We start from the raw sequence: 22004 nt of genomic DNA on the forward strand, positions 1-22004 counted from the left end.
GGCAACAATAATAACAAAAGACATTTTCCCCCAGTCTTCAACTGAAGAAGGTGAGCGCTCTGATGTTCAACTATAAATACTCCCCAGAGATTCGGAGAGTAGGTACAGCCATGTGATGCTGTGCATGTGACATTTTGCAGGCCAAACGAGAGGGCAGATCTAGGAACTGGGCTTTCTGGGAAGGGTGGTTCTGTGGTTATCTCCTCTGGTTATTGCCCCAGGCATCTGTAAATCAAAGAAACCCTTAAGTTAGAGATAGGTGCATCGCTAACTAAGGAATGCTGCTGTCCTCTCCGGGGAAGCGTCTGCACCTAATCACAGGTCACTTTCACTGGTTATTTTGTAAAAACCCTGACCTGGGCCAGGGGTCACCCTGAGGTCTCTTCTCCCACTGTAGAAAACAAGCAACCCTCCGCCTCTTGTCCAGTCAAGTACAAAAAGCAAATGGAGTTCAACAGTTGTTTAACTTGTTGCTGAAAACCCGATACAGGTTTCCCTCACTGTCTGGAAGTAGAGCCTTCCCATGGAACCTTTCGTAAGCTGAAATGGCAGAAAGCGAATAAGCAATTACCTTAGGACACATCTTGCTAATAGACGCACAAGATAAATTGAGATAAAGCACAAATCCTCACAGACTCCTTTCAAAGTGATGGCACCTTGATGCTGAGACGCTGTGTGGGTCCTGGGGAGCTTGATGGGGGTGGGGGGTCACCCCTGCTGCTCAGGTGTGTGCTGCCTCTCTAACAGCTTGCTGCAAAAACAAATGCTGAGCGCTCTTTTCACTTTTCGACTTTTTTTGTAAAAGCGAAAATTCTCTTGGGATTTCTTCCAGTGAACAACAACAACAACAAAACAGGTACCAGTGTAGGTCTTTCGTAAAAGTGAAATGCTCGAAGTGAACTTTCTCACCATCGGGGGTTACCTGTACCTGGCTGAGAGCTGCAGGCTGTGAATGATGTAAGACCTCCCTCGGGTATCATCACAGTTTTTTCCACATTAATCATCTTTAGCAAACAGCTCAGTACCCATGGGAACACACAACTCCAAGCACGGCTTACAGAGTTTGGTGTTCTAGACCTGCCCTGTGGTGTGGTCTGGTTTGCAGAACCTCTGACTGCTGTGCTTGTGACCTGATGAAAAACAAGGGAACACCATGTCAGCCAATAGCAGTGGGTGGACCTTGTTTTGATACTAAATGTACAATTCGCACCAGGACACCTGAGCTCCCTCATCTCGTCATGGAACAAATATTCATTAAGCCTCTTCTATATGCCAGAAACTACGATAAGCCCCAGGAATGCAAAAATGAGGTAGACAGACTTGGTCCTTGCCCTCGTGGTTTCATAGGCTTCCTCGTCCTTGTGGACGAGCCAGCTGGGTGGCAGGCAAGGAGACTCAGGCTAGGTGCTGGGGAACCCTGCCTGGACAGGAATGTGATTTTCTTAGGTTTCAGTCCTCACTCCATTGCACTATTACAAGGTCTTACCTTACATTTGTCACTTTGAAAAGTAAAGAATCAGTTATTCATTCCTTTCTGTGTTGAGCTTTATTGTAGAAATTTCATGAACGATACCTCAAAAGTGCTAGAACAGGAGAGAATGATATGAAAAATGTATTGGTGAAGCTTCTAAGTCACCATTTTTCCTGTCTGTCCCACTGGATTCTGATTCCATGATGGCAGGAACTATATGTCTGTTCACCACTGAATCCCTGGCATCTAGTACATAAACATGTGTTGAATTGAATTAAATGGCAAGCTATAAACAACATAAAATATGTTCATCATATTAGGTGGATTCTTATATTGGTGCAGTGTCATAGCTTAAAGATAACTTTACTTTCCTTTGACAGGTAATTACTAAGCACGTCTTCACTCATCACTGATTACTTTATAATACACAGCCTGTGAAAATTCCCATTTAAGCTTATGTGTTAAATGGAATTTTTCCTCATATTCAGCTGCATTAGTGGGGCATTTACAGAGCTTAAGATGCTGCTGGCTGCCCATTTCCTTGGATGAGATAAAAGGTCTCAAATAAATGCAGCAGCAGACTGTTGCTTTTAGCTGCCACCACATACTCAGTTCTTTTACTCATTGGGGGGGCCTTTTTCATTTACTGTTATCAGTGGGGTTACTGGGTAGTTCATCTGATTTCCTCGTTAACATAGCAAAATACTTTTTACCTCCAGTGCTATTTTATGTTATAGGCATGATCTATAAATCTGCATTACCTTTTGGAATATAGATTTGCTAGAATTACTATACTTTTAGGATACACTAAAAAGTGCCCTAATTTGAATTAGTTGAAAGTAACAATCAGATTGAATTTGTGAAAATTTTTTTAAAAAGGGAATTTTTTTCTTTCAAAAGAAAGAAAATTGCAGAAAAAAAAAATTTTATTTTCTTATTTTGAAATCTTTGACATAATTTAACTACTAACAACAAAGGATTTACCAAATAGACATCCTTTACTTGTTTTGGAAATAGAAAAAAATTCTCTCTAATTACCATATTAATGTGTTGCAAGCAAAAGAATGTTTAAGTACTTTAAAATAATGTATTTGCTTACTTCCTTTAAGCTTTCCCCCTGAAACCTATTTTGTGCTAGTGTGGTAAATCTCCTTTTTAAAATATGCAAATTTCATATTCCTAGGGAAAGAGCCCTGTATTATAGACTAGGAGACTTTGGTGCTACCTATTATTATTTCTACTGATTACTAATTGGGTAGTCTTGGGCAAATTAACTTCTCTGGGTCTCTTAAGATATGTATTTCACCTAGAAATTCCTAAGGTTCCCATGATTCAATTATGAATGAATGAATTGTTCATTAATCTTACTCTAAGTTTGCAATAACACAACCTGAACTTGATGCCACAGACTCTCTTAAGTTGTCATTTTGAATTTCTGTCATTTAAAAATGTGCCACATTTCTTGTATATATTCTCTGTGTATCAAGTGAGATAATTTGAGTAAAAACCTGGCTTTTAGCTAGTCTATTCTCCCATAGTGCCTGGGGACTGGGTAACCCCTCCCTGGAGAAGTGTGCCTTCCTTTGGCAAGGGAAGGCTGATCTTAATTTTTAAGGAATTGATTTTAATATTGAATAAATCAGGAAGTATATGTTGACCACCTGAGCACTATGCAGTATATAGAAGAAATATAAGGCCTAATGCTGTCCTTGGGAAGCAAGATGCATGAGAAATCATCAAACACTTCAAAATAGTGATGAGCTCTACTGGCTGACGTGCTAACGTTACAGGACTCAGGAAGGTGGTCCAGGTGGGCTTGGAGCAGCCAGGGAGCGCTCTATGAAAGGTGCTGAAGAAGGCCTGAATCTTGAAGGATGGGAAGACTTTCAATCTAAAGGAGTTCGAGGAAAGTCCAGTGCAGCAGATGAGAGTAACTCTTAAGAGCAAACAGTCTACATGGCTGTGACATCAGAAAGTCTCTTCAGGAGACGGCCTGATTAGAGGACACGGGTGGAGGGCAGTGGGAAATGAACTTGGGTAGGCTAGCTAGTGCCAGATATGGAAAACCTTGACACGTCTAACCTCAACAACTTTAATTCCACGATAGGATTTGCTAATTTAATGGGACATGCTTTCCTGTGCCAGTCAAACCTGTCCTAGTTATTATAAAAATGTTGAGTAAAACCCTCTGAGATAAGTGGAGAGACATTGTCCTTCCCCGCTTTAGCTTTGCAATCACTGATGCGAGGAAGGGGGAAGCCTTCCAAGTAGATGAATGTGCGGTCTCTAACATTTGCTCTTTAACATTCTTTTCTTCCCTCAATAAATCTGTGCTGTGAATGACAACGTGTAAGTCAGCCAGAGGAGAAACAGCCTATTGGATGACGGGCTTAAGTGAATCTTGCCTTATGCCCTAACGGTCAACATATGGGCTTCTGTCAGCCTGGAGTGGCAGGAATTTCCAAAGATACAGGCCCATCCAGAGAGAGAGAGAGAGAGCGAGCAAGAGAGAGAGAGAGAGAGAGAGAGAGAGAGAGAGAGAGAGAGCGCAAGAGGGAGTGCCCTTTCTCCAGGTCCCTGAGGTGTGGGTCTGGGAACTATTAGCAAAAGCCCTCCATCCTCCTCTGCTGTCAAGAAGATGCATGTCAGGGGAGACAGAAGTGTTTTTGCGCTGGGAACCCCGACTCCACCATTAATTTTATAGCTCTGGGGATGGGATGCTTGATTCTGTAAAGTTCCCTCAGCACTGCTTCACCAAAGGGGCATTATGTGGTCCCAAACTTACGTGATTTAGAAACTCTGATTCTTCATCTTTTTCCCATGCATATGTGAGCTCTTGTGTGAATCAGGGTGAGGAAAACACCTGTGGGAGGAGAGAGGTTCATCTGGATGGAACCCGTACCTTCCCATGGTTACAGACTGCCCGGATTTTACGGGCACTGACTCTAGGCCGATGATCTGATGACAGCGCGGTATGAAGATGATAGATGAAGGTTTGGGTCCACTGAGCCTGAGTCTGCACCACTGTGTCTGGGGATTGGGATCTGTACCCAGGCAGGTCACACATCTGGGCACACTTCACAAACCTAAAGCAAAGGGAAGTCAGGGAGAAGAGCTTCCAACTTGTCACTTCTCTTAAGTGAACTGAGTAAATCAAAGTGTAGTAAGAAATAACATTATAAAGGAATATAAATGATCTTTTAAATAAACATGTTAAATCTGAAGCATCTAAATATCTGTTTATCCATTTAACCTATCAATTGGGGAGACTAATATTAGGGCCATTACTCAAAAATATTTTTAAAATTTCTCCTTTGAAGTATTTTTAAAGCCAGCCACACAGGCTTTGTAGATATTGTATGATGCAAATATTTGACCCATAAAGATCAATTAGGCATTTGGAAATGGCGCAGAGAATCTTAGAATGAAGTCTGAGAAGAGTTAGGTAAGTGATCGAGCTATGCCATTTCATTTTTGGTGAGATGCACGTTGGTGCTATAGGCTTTCCTGAACCAGAGAGTTCTGTTTAGGGACGGTTCCTCCCAGAGTCTTCAGTCGCGGCCACATCAGCGACATATATTAGAACCAACTTGGAAGCACGTGTATTTTGGAGATGTGCATTCTGGTATTGCAAAGTATTTAGTCTGTCTCATTCCTCAAAAAGGTGACAGGAATCCAACAGGAATATCGGTACAGGAAAAATGCAGTGTAAGCTACAAATACCATGTTAACAAGACTTGTTCACTTTCTCACAAAACTTCGGGTGTCCTAATTGTCTATGGCATATCATGCATTGGAGGAAAAGGTCCCCTCCAAAAGAGTTATATGTCAGGACCTTTGTGAGTTCTTCAGTTAATAAAATAATGAAGGGAGAGAACAGGAAATCTGCTAAAGCACTGATCACATACTGTTACACATGAGCCTGCTTTCTGGGGCCTGGCGGGACACGAGGCCAAATCACAAGGTCAAGAGCTCCATCTCTGGAGTCAGACAAGGCTTCTCCAAATCCTGACCCTGCCACCTGCTTGCTGTGTGATCTCGGGCAAGTCACTTAACCCCTCTGACCTTCTGTTTCCTCATTTCCAAAACAGTGATGATAATAGTACCTACTTTATAAGCACTTAAGAGAATTAAATGAGATGATGCAGGCAAAGGCTTATCACAGGGCCTGGCCTGTGTAAGTGCTCCACAAATATTGGCCCCAGTTATGAACAAAAAGGAGAGAAAGAGGATAAAAAAGAAGGTAGAGGGAGAAAAAGAAAGAAGAGGGGAAAAAAGAGAAGAAAAGAAAGGATAGAAGAACTTCAGCTCTATCTGGCTTTGAAAATGTGAAAACTGGCTCTTCTGGTAGGTGTAGCTGGCTTTATTTCCCCAGGGCTCTTGTTATGGCCTAGGTGGGATCATCAGATCATCTAATGAGTGACTCATTACTTAATTAGCTGGTATATTATTTAGAAAAAGAGATCTAAAAGTATATGTTGCAAATATTCAGAACTAAACAAGGAGCCAGGTCATAAAACTCAGTGGCTCCTTTTCATAAAGCACATGTGAGTGCTCTCTCTCTCTTTCTGTCTCTCACATACACATATATGTGTATAATCTTGTATATATATATATATATATATATATATATATATATATATATATATATATATATATATATAGTCTTGATTCTTTTTATTTCAAGAATAATGGTGATGGTGATGTTTTCTGTCTTGCAAAGGCTAATGGGAAGTCCCTAAGACAGTAGAGCCCTATTGCTATCAATAATAATGAGTCCTTATTATAATTTCAATACAGGAAGCAAAACCAACAAGTTTTGTGTAGCTTCTGCACTCTGGCAAACTCTCTTTTCAGGGTTTTGATGAAATGGCTCTATATTCTGCTCAAATGGCAGCAAGTGTCAAAACTGCCCTTCCTCCCTGCAGTCTGTCATCAGATCTAATGAGATCCAAACCCCAAAGCAGGGCCAGTTTGTAGTCCTTCACTAGGCAGCCTCGTCCTCCCCTCGGCTGGCCCATCCTGGTGCCGCTGACCCCTCAGAGGGGCCATTGCTGCTCCAGGCTGCCACCCCACAGCCTTCTCACATCAGTGGCTCTCAACCTTCAAAAACCCGTCTCACATTTTCTTCTGGGCCTTCATTATGCCCTGTCTGGGCAGCCAGTGGAGAGTGGTAGGTTCAGATTCATCGTGAATTCCAGCATTGTGTAGCTGAACACTGAACTGCGGAGAGAGCTCAGTGCCAGAGTCTTTGTCTCCTTTTCTGAAACCACTTCCTAGTTAAGCTCTTGCCAGCGGCCATCGCTTTGCTCCCCTCAGAGTTTGGATGGGGTTGAGGCCACTTCACTGGACAACCTTCTGTTCAGTTGGAGTCTAGTTCAGTTTGCTGCATTTGGGGGACAAAACCCACCAGGACCATTAGTCCAGGCTGAGTTAGACCACAAGATTCGACCTCCTTAGGTTTGCAAGCCGCCGGGGAAAGACCACGGAGTTCGATGTCAGTAAAAGGCCCCCAGCCTGATTCAGGAATGAGACATTTGGCCTCCCTGTCCTGGCCCCTGGGCCCCATAGCCCCAAATGGGATAAAGAATTCTAATTGCATGGTTATGTATTTATATTCTGATAAATGCATATCAGTGGAAGTGAGGAATGCTTATTGATGTGCAGGGCTTATGAACAAAACACATAAAAGGTCAAAACTCAGTTACCTCTGAGATGGCAGGTGAGAGCACTTTTCACACCCCCTAGGGGTCTCATTCACACCCAAGGCTTCAGTTGCCACCTCTGCCAAAGATTTCCCAATCGGCGTCTCCATCCTGACCTCTCTCCTGAGTCCCAGAGAGGATTTCAGTGACCATTCCTACCTGTGCGGCACACAGTCACAGCCAACTCAACATGCTGAAAACTAAGCTCGTTATCTTCCCCCAGAGCCTGCCTCGCCCAGGTGTCCCCCGCCTCAGGGAATGTCCCCCTCGTAAACCCCGGCACTCCCGCCAAAGCCTGGGGGCGCTTCTCCACTCCCCTCATCCTCTCAGCCACTTGTCCAGTCAATCACCACGTCCTGAGGTGCAGCCGCCTCAGCTTCCCTCGAGCCCGTTAACCTCTCCCATTCCCACTACCACTATCTCCATCCAGGCCACATCGTGTCCTGCCCAGAGTGCTTTATTGGTTTCTAACTTGTCTCCTGGCCTTCACACTGGCCCCCTTCAATCCAGTCACCCATAGTGATTCTTCTGAAATACAAGTCAAATCACGTCTCCCTTTTGTGTAATAACTCTCAATAGCATTCCTCTGCCCTTGGTTAAAACGTAAACCCCTTGACCTGTGACACACGGCCTTTCACAGGCAGCTTCTGCCCACGTCACTGGCTCATCTCCTGCCACTGTCCCCTTTGAGCACTGCCCTCCAGCTGTAGCCAACACTCTTCCAAGTCTTTGTGGCCTTAGCTGCTGCTTCCTGCTCTTCTCCCTCCTTCCCCTCCCCCTTCTCTTCTTGTTATTGAAATATAAAATGCATCCAGCAAAGTGCGTGTACCACATGTGTACAGCTAAGTGAAGTGTCTCAAATGAGCACCCCCAGGTAACATGTGCCCAGATCAGGAACCTGAAGAGAACAGTATTCCAGAAGCCTCCTTCAGGCCCCTTTTCACCACCTCCCCAAGAGATATCACTACCCTGACTTCTAATAGCACAGACTAGTTTTCCCCACTTTTGTACTTTATATAAATGAAAACCTACACAATGTATCAGGTAACTCCTGCTGCATAGCAAACCACCAATCAACGTAATGGCCTGAAATCACCTTAAAGTTCCACCTTCAGCTTCATCACTCCTTGCAGCTCTGCTCTTCTGTCCACTTCATCACCAAGCTTCTTGCAAACTGCCCACACTCTATCATCACCTGGCCTCTCCTCCTGTTCACTCTTCAATCCACTGCACCCATCCGTATTGCTCCACTGAAGCTGCTCTCGTCAAAAGGCACGAGTTACCTCCTTATTGTTGAACCAGATGAACAGTTTTCAGTCTTTTCCTACTTGACACTCCCCACCATCCAACTCACCCTTTAATTCAGTGAGTCACCAAGACCTAGTGATTCTTCCTCTTCAACCCATCCTGTATTTGTCCTACTTCTGTCTCCACTCATTATCTCTTGCCTGGACTAATCCAACAGCCTCAGGATACCTCCCTGCCCCAAGCCACTCTTCCAGATTTATCATTTCAACATATTTTTCCCTGAATAGAAATCTGGACTGGCTCACCACCCACCATGGAATAAAATCCAAATTGCAGCAAGGCAGGAAGACTCTTTGACCTGTTGCTCCAACCTCTCTTTCCGTGCTTTTTGCCTAACACACACCCTCTGCCTCGGCCACGTTGAATCTGCACAGTCTCTTGTGTCCTTGACCTCTGAATTTCTGCTGGGAGGTTCTCTTGCCAGAAATGCCTGTCACCCCATTCTCCCCTTCAAATCTTCTATCCATCCTTCACGTCATATCTGTAATGCCACCTCCTCTACAAAACCACTAAGAGCTCCTTTTCTGATCCTGTTTTCTACTATTATTACTAATAACTATCATTATTCTAATATACTTGGCTTACCCCCCCTAGAACATAAACTCCTCGAGGCAGGCAGGATCTTTGCTTTGTTCACTGATACAGCAGCCCAAGCTCCCAGAACTGTGCCTAGCACATAGTAGGCACTCTTCTTAAACACTTAAGTGAATGAATTGTTAACATTTATTGAGCACTTATTATGCCAGGTGCTTCCAGGCAGAATCTCATTCAATCCCCACCACAGCCCTATGAGGAAGGAACTATTTTTATCCCAGTTTTGCATAGGAGGAAACTGAATCTTAATGAGATTAAGTAACGGGCCCAAGGTCACACAGTTGATACATGGTAAAGCTGAGATTTGAACCCTGATTTGTCCAAGCCCTAAATAACCTCTCTCTACTGTCTTGAGCTTTGCAGTGGTGTTTTCACAAAACTCTACCATTGGCTACAGTAGGTCTTCAGCAAATGGAGCAGTTATCTTGAAGTAGTGGATATAACTCTTTACATTTTTATCTCTTCATTATATCATGAGTTCCCTGAGAATAGGAAGTGAATCCTAATTCTTTTATTTCCTCATGGCCACCGCCAGGAACCCCAGGTAGCCGCACAGTGTCTCACCCATGTTTGCGTTCGCTAAACGTTTGCTGAATTGAGTAAAGGGGTCTGCTGTTAAGAAAGGCAGCGTGTAGCAGCCAGTCCTTTTTGCACAGTCAGGAATTCTGAGTACTGTCCCGATGGTTGCCCCGAATCCAGGCCCAGCTGCTGTCTCTTCCAACGCTTTGCTTCTTCAGCACGATGGAGGCTCAGGGCCATCCCTGGCTGACCCACCCGCCACCCTGACTCCGGCCCTTCGCCGTCCTTCCTGCCCTTATGAAATTGCCCTGCCTGTCTTCCTGATGTCAGTGGTCTGATCACGCAGAGCAAGTCCTGCCCCTCCTACTCCTCTTCTTGACCCCATGCCCTGCTTGAACCTGGCTGCTTCCTTGGTCATTCTTGACAGGCAGGGCAACATGACATTTATATAGATAATTGGAACACAGGGCGGAATGTGATAAGCACAGAGTCACGAGGCACTGCAGGAGTTATGAAGGGGGAAAAATTCCTAGTTAACTGATGGAGGAATGGAAAATGAAGCCACTGTCTTTTTCATCCCGATAAAAGGTGGTTTTTTTTTTGTTTTGTTTTGTTTTTAATAAAGAGTTTAGCTTCTTTAGGTTTGCTGGTTATTTAGGATTGTCAATTGCAAGTAATAGAAACTTGAGTGCTTTAAGCTGAAAGGTAAAATTCATTATAAGGAAACAGTCTCTCGAGGTATCCAAAGGTTGGAATGCAGCCAGACCTCAGAGAGAAATGTCCAGAAAATAGTCCAGGGTCTGGCAGCATTCTCTTTCCATGTCTTATCCTTACTGTCTCTGTACATCTGCCTCGTTCTCGTCTCTCTGTGATGTCTTCTCGTCCACAGACCTCATCGTGGTACATGGCTGCCAATGGCTGCTGTGTTTATACTTGGAATTTGTACTGTCCCCATCAGAACCACAAATCCTCAGGGAAATCTACCTCATTGGCCCAGCTCGAGTCCGGTGCTCACCCCTGGCCCAGTCACCTGCTGCCAACAGAGCAGGGTCACGTTGTTCACCATGGCTGCCAGGCGCCCTGCTCTGTGCAGAAAGGATCATTGTAAGCTGAGCAGACTCTCTAAAAGTGTCCATTACACTTGGTTCTGTTACCAGATAAGGCTCTTGTAAAAGGACTCTGGGTGCCTCCCCAAGAAAAGAACAATTAAGAGGCTTCCTAGCTTTGAGATTCTTTGAGAAACAAATACATAAATATGAATTGCCAAACAGCAAGCATCATCCTAATTAACTAAGACAATGTCCACTAGTCATTTCTAACAGGCTTTTAATACCAGTTTTGTTTATCAAAGACCTAGAATCCTGGCTTCAACCAGGTGTCTCACATACATCTAGATGACCCACTAGACCAAAGCACGGAAGATAAACCCGGCTGGGCATTGCTCCCTCCTCAAGGCCTTACACAAATGATGCCCACACCTGCCCTTCAGCAACCAGAGTTCTCTTGTCTTTCTAATAAGCCAGTGTAATCAGATCCAGGGAGACAAAATCCCCACCATTGGAGGGTTCCATACCCCAACAAATTCCAGCAGAGCTAACTTTGGCCACTGCTTCCTTAATGTGATTTAAGGCTGGGAGAGAGAGGACTAGTACGGCTCCTTCTTTCATCCTGATCTGACCTTGCCCATTCAGTGACCCATCAATCTAAGGCTGGGTAAGGATAATCTGAAAAACTTATCCAACTTAGAAGTGGGAATGCTGGAGTCAGGATGTCCAAGGCAGCTCCAAAGCTTCACGTCCATTCTTCCTGGACGTGGCGCTCACTGCTGTTGCCCCCAGGGTTGACACATGCTCCGTGGGTCCACAGACTTGGTGGCACAGCCCCAGGATGTGGTGAGGTGGCATCAGGGCCCCGTCCTGGAGGATGACGCCGTACCTCTTCCTCTCGAAGCATACTGTGTTCCACCCACACCATTTCAGTGACACCCCCTGGCTTGTCTTCCAGGCTCCCCGGGTACAGCAGGCCGTGTGTGCAACCTGACTTCCCGAGGCATGGACAGCTGCGAAGTCATGTGCTGTGGGAGAGGCTATGACACCTCCCACGTCACCCGGATGACCAAGTGCGAGTGTAAGTTCCACTGGTGCTGTGCTGTGCGCTGCCAGGACTGCCTGGAAGCCCTGGATGTGCACACGTGCAAGGCCCCGAAGAGCCCCGACTGGGCGGCTCCCACATGACCCCAGCGGAGGTCACCATCTACCTTCCCTCCCACAAGGACTCCATTGGATCTGCAAGGATGCTGGGCTCTTGGGTTCCTTCTGGGAGATGTTTCCTTAGGCACGTGGCCTTTGTCTCTACGGAAGCCTCTTCCTGCTCCCTGGGGGCCCAGGACGGGGCCCACACGCTGCACATTAAGCATGCCCTATTTTCTCCGACTTCCGGCACCCTGAGGCACGTCTCTTCCTGGTCGTGACAGGCTGTTGGCGGGGGGAGGGGTGGTGGGCCCAGACCACTGTCTCTACCCACCTAGACATTTCCTCTTCTAGAACAGTTGGCCAGAGGGAAAAAGAGTGTCTCAAAGGAGCTTCCTCTGTGTTTTCCAACAAATGTTCACAGTTAAGAAATTCCATACTTCTGTCCAGAGGGTAAAGTGTAGAAAGCAGGATAAACCCCTACTGAATTAACTTTAATTCTTGAAAAGACCAAGCAAGGCTATTGCCTGATCAAGTGATTTTCACAGCCACCACCTCTGGGGTGATTGGTAATTGGCTGGAGAAAAATGGCTTTCAATAAAGTTTAGGTTTCAAATGCTCGCATTTCAAGGCATTTGTTGTCATGTTAAAATCTGACGTGACAAGGTGGGTCTGTTGTCCTTTGGTACAGTTTGGAGTCTGTGCAATAGCAAAAGCCTCAGAAAGTGATTGCTTTGTATTACTGTCCACTCAATATAAAGAACTTTTTAGGGAATGAGATCACTTAGAATCTGAAGGGAATTTAAAAGAAAACTGATGATCTGGCAGTATTCTGTAACTGTTGAGTGAAGATGGAGGAAAGTAACCTAGTGAGTGGAATGTCAGAAAACACGTCTGTACAGATAAGGGGGAAGGGGGGGAATGAAATTCCTACCTGGTGTGATGCTTGTGGCCCATGGAATTCTGTAACTGAAATGGATTTAAGAATGAAAACTTTGGGGATGACAAGACCAGGGAACCAAAATGCTGACAGAGAGGTTTCCAGAGCGAGGTCACGCCTGGACAGCCCCTACCATAAGTGGACGACTAAAAGAACTCGGCCGTGTGCGCAAAGGGGCATCAACTAGTTCCTGTCACCCTTCAAGCACATTGTAAAGACCTGTCATATTTAATTGTGTTCATCTGACGCTTACAAGATGACAAGATACCATAGCCTCAAGCAAATAACACATAGCCTTGCTTATAAAGTTGGTAACCCTAGTGTATTATATTGCAAACAAATCGTAACTTGGAGACTATATTTAAGGGACTCAGCTGTAATTATGGGAACATCAATATGCAAATTGTGGCCAGCTTCTGCCCTAAACCGGAAGATGACATCCAAGGAAAATGGAGAGGCTGTCTGCCCCATTTTATCAGATGAAAGATGTATCCGATGAAAGAAGGGTGAAATACACGAAGAAGGTACTCCTCATCACCCCCCTCCAGTCAGGTTCTAGTTCTAACTGTGATGTCTTCACAGAGCTACATTAACTAACAGGATGATTCATTACAGGCATCTGGTGTCAAATTACTGATGCTTGCTTACCCTTTGATACTTTGGCCTTCAGGTTCTCTATCCTTGATTTAGAACAGGACATTTACACCAAGCCTCTTGGAAATCAACCCTCTGGAGTGCTTTGTCATAATGATATTTGCCTCCTAGCCTTCTTAAAAATGACAGAATTCATCTCTTTTCACTCACTCCCAAACCCTAAAATTAATTGTCTAATTTTTCCAAAGTGGCTCTTCCTTCTTTTTATTCTATGGATTCAGAGGGTGGGAGGAATGGAGCATGGTGGTAGCTGCTCTGAGCCCAGTGTGGGTCTGGGGGCGGGGAGGGGGGCGGTGAGTGGGACGCCGAACAGGTGAGCTCAGTCTTAGTTACACTGAAGCTTGCTGTGGGAGGATGGAGGGACTTTCTTGGGGGTCCCAAAGCCATCAGCCCCCCTTCCTGCTGGATGAACTGTGAAGTCATAAATCCATGGATATATTTAGACATGGAAAGGATCTTAGAGGACATCTTAGCTCCCCTCAGCCTGTATCTGGGGAAACTGAGACCAAGAGAAGTGAAGGGATCTGTACAAATACCAGCCATTACCCCGACACTCCCATAAACAGGACCACACTCTAAGAGTCTTCAAGAAAGTTAAGCACTTTATCTATTAAATGAAACTAGTTTGTCTCAGAATTAACTTGGTGGATTCTAAGCAATTTTAGCATCTTGAGGGGATGTTCATTGTTTGTTTGTTTATCCCTGGCATGCTTAGATCTGACTTTCTTCTTATGTTGAAATGCATCCTTCCTGATAAGGAGCAAGGGGACAAGGCACGTCCGTGTCCCCTTGTTCATAAACTGCCTCTTGCTGCATAAATTGTCCTATTTTGTAAGAGAGACTATGGCGGCCATCTCCAGCGGCAGTAGATGAAGCCACTGTGGAGAGTAAAATAAGAGAGTGAAATATTTTTATCTGCTTTTACTTCTGAAAGAGAAAATCTCCAAATTTTTAAAAAGGTGAAGATAATTTCAAACTTATTTTCTTTAGGGCTTGGTACAGGATCAATATTTCATGACTCTAAAAGATACTAAACTCTTGATTATCCAGGCTTTTAAGGGAATGTATGGCATGAATTACCCAAAATAAAATAATGAGGGAATCCATTCAGGTCAAATCCCCTTACAAATTCCCTCCCAGTAAATATCTTATTATAAGTGGAAGTTTTCTAAGCTCAAGATGATGCCTATTGATTTTTCTGCCATTTCTGAAAACGTTCCACACAGTAGGAGATCTTCACTAGTTCACTGGAGTTTTCTTAAATAAAGATATACTTGCACATGATTCTCAGACTTAGCAAATGGGTTTTTTTCTTCAATAGATTTGCCTCTCTCAATTGGTCTGTGGTGCCGACTGATCTTGGTATTCGGCGAACACGCTTTTCAATGTGTATTCTAGTTACAGCGTCCTGGACAGTCCCTCATGCTCTGAAAGCATTAACACCCTGCCTTAAGAGACCAGTTTATCCCCTCAAATGGTTTAAACGCAAGCACAAATGCCCCCAGTGCCATGACCACACTTGGCTCTGGCTCTGTGCCCCTCAAGGATGGGGGTCCTGGCCTGTTAATGGACCACAGTTACTTCAGGATGGGAGTGGGAGAGGCATAGGGCAACCCCAGGCATAGAACACCGCCTATCCGCTCTGCCTTTTATGGGTGTCACTAGATTGAAATGAGCATCCCAGAAGGATCCACCAAATGGCAATTTAATCTGCACGTGGCCTGATCATGGGAGGGGGAGTGAGAGGGAACGAGCCAGGTAGCTGTTGCCAAGAGACCAGCTGAGTCTGGTGATGGTGGAGAGTGGCTTTTTCAGCTCTAGTGGGTAACCTCCACCCTTCCTTCTGTTGTTGCTTCCTTGTCCCCTCCCAGCACCTACTTCCAAGGCATCTGGAGGCCCCTGAGCCTTAGGGCCTCGGGCCATTGCTCAGCTGTCCATACCTGTTGTCTAGCTGTGCTCCAGGCTGCCAAGGTTAATTTCAAGAGATGTTTTCAATTGTCACAACGATTTGCCTTTTTATCGGAGTTATTACGAAGTTTGAGAACATCAGGTATCACGTTTCTTTTTCAAAGAAAGGTAGCTTTAAAGTCAGAAAATGCAACTTCACATTGGCACTTCTCGGCCTTATTAACTTATTAAAGAATCTTACATTGACTCTCTGAGACCTACAGCAGGCCTCTCTCACAGAGGCAGCCAACATGACTGTGCATGCGCTTGGGCTTGACAGTATTTTCAGGCCAGGATATTGTTATTACTTCTCATTTATTAAAGGCTGGCCTGGGGCCGGTGTTGTCTCGCTCAGCTGAAGAACATTTATCTCCCCTCTTGCCCACTCTCAAAATAAAGGCTCAGAGAGGTGTCCAATGGACCAGAACCATTCTTTTGTCTATTTACTGTACTTCAACCTGAGTTCCTTATCTTAAGAGCAAGAGTTGTACTCTCAACAAATAGACCTCCCAGTTCCAAAGCTGGTAAATTGCTTTTGTCAGGTCTGTGCTGACCTGCAAAGCAGTCCGCTGGTGTAAGCTGACAGCTAAGGCGTGCTGATTTTGACCTTCTCCTTACCTAGGCAGAGAAAATTTTCACTCATCCATGAGAATGTTCTTTACATTTTTCTGGGGATCAGCAAGGTGACAGGTGGTTTGCAAAGCCCAACATGATCGTTATTTTTCTAAATTATAGTTGTTCCAGCTCTAGTTTTTTTTTTTTTCCTGATATTCACATGGATTTCTTGTTTAACCAAACCTCCCACTTCCACAAGCTAATAAAAGTGTCACACAGATTGTTACAAAGAACTATTGTTATTTACAAGTCTACATTTTCTGTGAAATCAAAATATAATAAAGCGAATTTTCGGTGTTGACTTTGTTATTCTAAACTCGCAATAGTCTTGCCAAACCCTCTGGTGAAAAGAAATCCCTGCAGGTTATGGAAACCGTCTTTTCTCAGGACCACACTTAACACAACTTGATTAAGAGGTGTCTTTCAAGTTTGTAAAGATTTTCAGGGAAGGCAATTGACTTACCTCACTGATAACTACAATTCACAGGTAAGACATATTCTAGATTGAACAATTATTCCAGGTTTTCACCTGTGTTCTCCTGTGGTTGCCACCTAAGTGCTTGCCCCCTCTTGGCACCAGCATGCTTTGGCAGCGTTTATAAATTCAGTGTCTCTCCACAGCAGCTAGACCCATCCCCATCAACTTCTCCATATTATTGTTTTCCATATAAGTGCTTGCTCTCAGCTGAATGTTTCTTTTCTCAGCTTGATTAAAAACATACAAGATCCCTCACCCTTTTATTGAGATCTGTGCATCCTGTGTGTGCCACTTACATACAAGCAGCAAAAGCTCAGAAAATGGAAATAAACTCTCCCCCAGCAAGGGAAATCCACTCCTCCCCCCCCATTTTCTCTTCCTTGATGAGCTATATTTTGGGGTGACCTGACTAAACAAGGTGCTGACTGTACGTCAAGCACCCCAAGGTGACCAGCCCCCTAGTCAGGCTGCTCCTGGTCCCTCTAGGATTCATTCCTAGAAACTCCCACACTTGCACGATTTGAAGAAGAGGTGGTGACACAACACATGTGTCTGTGTATGTTTTTCAAAGGGCATTTCCCCGAAATATTTTTTACCCAGACACTGTCAATGAAATTCCCTTTTTATCTAAGCCTTTGTGTGAGAGGGCTGTCCTGCACATTGTAGGATCTTTAGAAGCAACCCTCGTCTCTAATCACTGGATGCCAGGACCCCTGCTCCCCAGTGTGACAACCAGAAGTGTCTCCAGACATTGCCAGATGTCCCAGGTGGGGTGGGGGGAGCGACGGGTGATAGTGAAACCGTTCCCGGTTGAGAACCGAAGATCTAATACTTCAAGTCCTCTTAGTAAAATGCAGTGTGTTTTCAGAAGTTGGAGGCTGAATTCTTCTTAGGAACTCCTCAGTTTCACAACACTCAGGGACAAAAAGCCCAAGATGTGGCCGGAAGCGGGAGGAGTGAGAACGTTCTAGCTCTGCCTAAAATAGTTGAGTGATTTTGAGTTTTTCAGGACAGAAGAGGGGTAATAGTCAAGAGGGGTCATTGCAAAATGGAGAAAGTCTGAGTTTCAAGCAGATATAGTGAGACTTTCCAGTGGAGAGCCTGGGTGGGTTATCAGCTACAGGTTGTTCACTGCACACACACACACACACACACACACACACACACTGCCTAGACTCGTGTGGGTGGCATTTTAGTGGAGTGAAGGAATTCAGAGAGTTGTCCAACATGTGCCAGCGAAGGTGGGGAAGGGCCAGCATGTGCTGGATGCAAGGTGGGGTAGAGTGGAGGAAGAAAGATGCTGGGTGATAGACAAAATGAAGGGTCACCTCAGCGGGCTGGAGAACTTGGGGCAGATGACAACTGGCTAAAGGAAGGAAACAGAAAGCCTGTCTTCTTTTACTTGACAATTTTTCATGGGCCAAACTGGATTTCTATTTAGGCTACCCAAAGAAGTAAAGAGCAGATGAGAACCACTTGGATGAACAAAAGAACTCTTCATCTGTTCCTTCATGCTAGGATCCAGTTCTAGATAATACAGCATGAGTAAAATCTGACCAACAAGATCAATTTACCATTTAGACTATTTTTGGACTCAAGTTGATTTTGTAATTTCCGAGTACTGACTAACCCTGTGAAAGCCCCTGTAATTGAATCACAGGCTCTGGATTTCCCCAGGTAGTGCACACAATCCTATCTTAATAGCATCGCTGGCTTTCCTAAGTTCCACACATGAGAGGAATCACATTACTGCCTGTAAACCCAACTCAAATACTTCAGTGATGAAGATGCATCCAGTATCCACTCAGCCGGCTTGCTCACACTGGTTACTTGGGCAGAGGCTAGGGAGTTTGGCAAACCCATCTGTAAATGTTTAGGGGCTTCATGTTACAGGTGGAGGTTGCACACCAGCCGAACAAATAGCAGGAAATACAGAAAATGAAATCTGAACTGGAGTCTCCAAATGTCTACCCGCCCACATAAATTGGCATCTGCCCCTTGATCATTATTCTCCAATAGTAATGAAGACTTCATGAAAGGCCTTGAACTCTGAGTTGTCATTGTGGAATTGTGCTTAATCAAGACAAATATTCCCAGCCTAAGAGTATGACTAGAAGAAGAAAGGAGTAAGGGTTTAATTTTCTTATATATTGTTATAACTATAAACAATGCCTTATCTTCTCAACAACTCTCGTGAAATAATAAGCACTTGTGTTTTTTAAAGTATTTACACCAGTCCTTGGAGATTTTATTAGAATCATGATTCACAGATGAGAAACTGTCCTCCTCTACAGTGTTTAGTAACACTGTATGTCTCTGGCTATTAACCATTCATTCATTGGTGATTTTCCTTTGTTTTTTCTGAACTGGCTGATTGGCTCAAGAGGATCCCTCTGGTTTGGATATTATAGACATATAATTAAACAGTTTCTGAAAATTATGTTGTTCTGTCATATGGATATGGGACTTCAAGAGAGCAGTGAGAATCCCTCCAGGATTCATGGAATCACAGAATGTCACATTTGGAAGGAACAACGCACATAATTTATTCCCACCTCTGCATTTTATTCATGGGAAAACAAAAGAAATGTCATGGCTTGGACTGTGATGTAAGCAAGACACTCTGAATCATCCTCAGGCAAGAACAGTTATTTTTCATTCCATCAATGTGTACTGAGCATCTCCTGTGAGTCAACTGCTGTGCTACATACTGGAAATGCAGCAGTAACTAAGACAGACATGCCCTTTCCCAGACCCTTCTGGGGGGCTACACGGGATGTGTGTATTTTACTTTTTACTTTACAAGCACTTTCACATGCAGGGTTGGATCTAGTCCTTAGGACCACCCTTAGATATAGATTATGATTATCCTCTTTTTTTAGATGAGGTAAGTTTCAGAGAGATTTAGTAATTTGCCCAAGATCATAAAAAGGCTTAAAGGAGGGAGAGCCTGGACTCAAATATTTGTTTTCTAAGTCTCACTCCAGTGATCTCTCCAGTACACCAGAGCTCTCTCTGATTAAAACTCAAGGAGAAGTATTCTGTCCAATGGACTAGTGAAAACTGCTTAGTTGGTTCCATGACCATATTTTCTAGCAGACGTGTGGACTGCCAAAGGACTTCTGACTTCATTTATGTGCAATCCAGACAGCAAATCATATGTAGAGTCACATGTAAAAAAGCTCTACCAGAAAGTGACTTGTACTTATACATTTAACAGGGCACTTATATTTAAAATAAAGTAGTTTTGAGATTCTTCTAGAAAATCTAAGATTTCTGGTCATAAGAAGTCTATTTACTCTGTCATGTGGAGATTGACTCCACAACTGAAGAGGGTTCAAGAATATTATGTATCAATTCAAACATGGTATGAATTATGATTTATTCAAGAGTACTTTCCGGGCTTCCCTGGTGGTGCAGTGGTTAAGAATCCGCCTGCCAATGTAGGGGACATGGGTTCAAGCCCTCGTCCAAGAAGATCCCACATGCCGTGAGCAACTAAGCCTGTGTGCCACAGCTACTGAGCCTGCACTCTAGAGCCCACGAGCCACAACTACTGAGCCTGCATGCCACAACTACTGAAGCCTGCGTGCCTAAAGCCCGCACTCTGCAACAAAAGAAGCCACCACCATAAGAAGCCACGCACCGCAACAAAGAGTAGCCTCCACTCTCCACAACTAGAGAAAGCCCGCGTGCAGCAACGAAGACCCAATGCAGCCAAAAATACATAAACAAATAAATAAGTAAATAAATTTATATATAAAAAAAGAGTATTTGCCAAATTCCTATCTAATAACTGATTACTCAGGTTGAGTAACATGTCAATAATTTTTTAAAATATTTTTCATAATAGTCTTGCCCTTTTACCCTAAAGAAGGGAGACAGGTAAAAGTTTCTTAGCAACAATGCTCAAGAAAAAAAATTTCAGAATTGTATTCAAATGTAAGAATGTATTTCAAAATATTTTGAAGGCACAAAGTGCTTATAAACATGATATTAGCATCTATTAGCAATAATAATATTTTACCTTGTTTAACATGAAGTATGGATGGTCTTTCTCTCCATAAAGCAAACTGGGAAGATTTGTATAATCCTAGATTATTAGATAATGTTTCTAGGAACAACAGGTGATCTCTGCTCTACCTTCCAGTCTAGAAACAGTCCAGCAGGGCTGGAGTAGTACATATTGTTGGCACTGACCTCCAATTGATTTCTAATCTACAACTCATTTAGTCCAGCCTTGTGGTTGGGATTGCTTCTGATGGTGGTCAAATCAGCAAAAGGAAATTCTCTTTAGAATGTAAAGGAATAAGGATAAGTCCTTACATGAATATCTGAGGAGTGCAGGAGAGCAAGAGAGAATCTTGGTCTAGATAGAATGTTAAACAATGGGCTAGGGGAGAGGGTGGAGAATTTTTATTACAATTATTCTAAAAGTGTATGGAATAGATTTACACTCATGTTTATTCATGATGAAAAAAAAACCTGCCCCCAGATATGCATTTTAATTTGTGAGAAAACTGCTAAGCAACGTGAGATCATGGAGAAGGTGGTCCTTAAAATAAATAAGTAAATAAAATCTAGGGAATGTAATCCTGCCTAGAATGTGATTCATTCTTTTGGAGCAATAAGTGAAATGATGTCCAAAAGCAATTTTCATATTTCTTGGACATGTAAGCATTTTTCCTTGTACAACTATAGCAGAATCAGATCCCTAGGTAGATTATATAGACAACCATGAGGGGAACAACTCACCCCGAAATGTCATTTTTCTTTCATTGTTCCAGAATGGGGCTTAAAAGTCTCACCCTTACCAATGCTGCCTGGGGATGAAGAAACTATGTTAGGAACTTTTCTTTTAAAATGCATGAACTGGGGGGACCTTCAAGATGGCGGAGGAGTAAGACATGGAGATCACCTTCCTCCCCACAAATACATCAAAAATACATCTACATGTGGAACAACTCCTACAGAACACCTAATGAATGCTGCCAGAAAACCTCAGACTTCCCAAAAGGCAAGAAAATCCCCACGTACCTGGGTAGGGCAAAAGAAAAAAGAAAAAACAGAGACAAAACAACAGGGACAGGACCTGCATCTGTGGGAGGAGCTGTGAAGGAGGAAAAGTTTCCACACACTAGGAAGCCCCTGCACTGGTGGAGACAGGGGGTGAGCGGGGGGAAAGCTTCAGAGCCAAGGAGGAGAGCGCAGCCACAGGGGTGTGGAGGGCAAAGCGGAGACATTCCCACACAGAGGATCAGTGCCGACCAGCACTCACCAGCCCGAGAGGCTTGTCTGCTCACCCGCCAGGGCGGGCGGGGGCTGAGAGCTGAGGCTCAGGCTTTGGAGGTCAGATCCCAGGGAGAGGACTGGGGTTGGCTGTGTGAACACAGCCTGAAGGGGGCAAGTGTGCCACAGCTAGCCAGGAGGGAGTCCGGGAAAAATTCTGGAACTGCCTAAGAGGCAAGAGACCATTGTTTCGGGGTGCGTGAGGAGAGGGGATTCCTTCCCCGTGTGCCCACAGAAGGCAGAGCACCACCTAATTGAGCTCCAGAGAGAGGCGTGAGCCATAGCTATCAGCTTG

The 22004-nt window shown here is 44.2% G+C and overlaps 1 protein-coding gene across 1 annotated transcript in view; it reads left to right on the plus strand.

The window, feature by feature from the left end:
- The window catches only part of WNT2 (Wnt family member 2), a 47298-nt gene extending 31055 nt beyond the window's left edge, over positions 1 to 16243 (plus strand). Inside the window, exon 5 of the mRNA XM_007195126.2 lies at positions 11602 to 16243. Within this exon, the coding sequence (XP_007195188.1) occupies positions 11602 to 11831 (230 nt within the window). The 3' untranslated portion in view covers positions 11832 to 16243. The remainder of the gene's footprint in view (positions 1 to 11601) is intronic.
- The last annotated feature ends 5761 nt before the right edge of the window (positions 16244 to 22004 follow it).

This window comes from Balaenoptera acutorostrata, chromosome 7, assembly GCF_949987535.1.
Source record: "Balaenoptera acutorostrata chromosome 7, mBalAcu1.1, whole genome shotgun sequence".
Lineage (NCBI taxonomy): Eukaryota > Metazoa > Chordata > Mammalia > Artiodactyla > Balaenopteridae > Balaenoptera > Balaenoptera acutorostrata.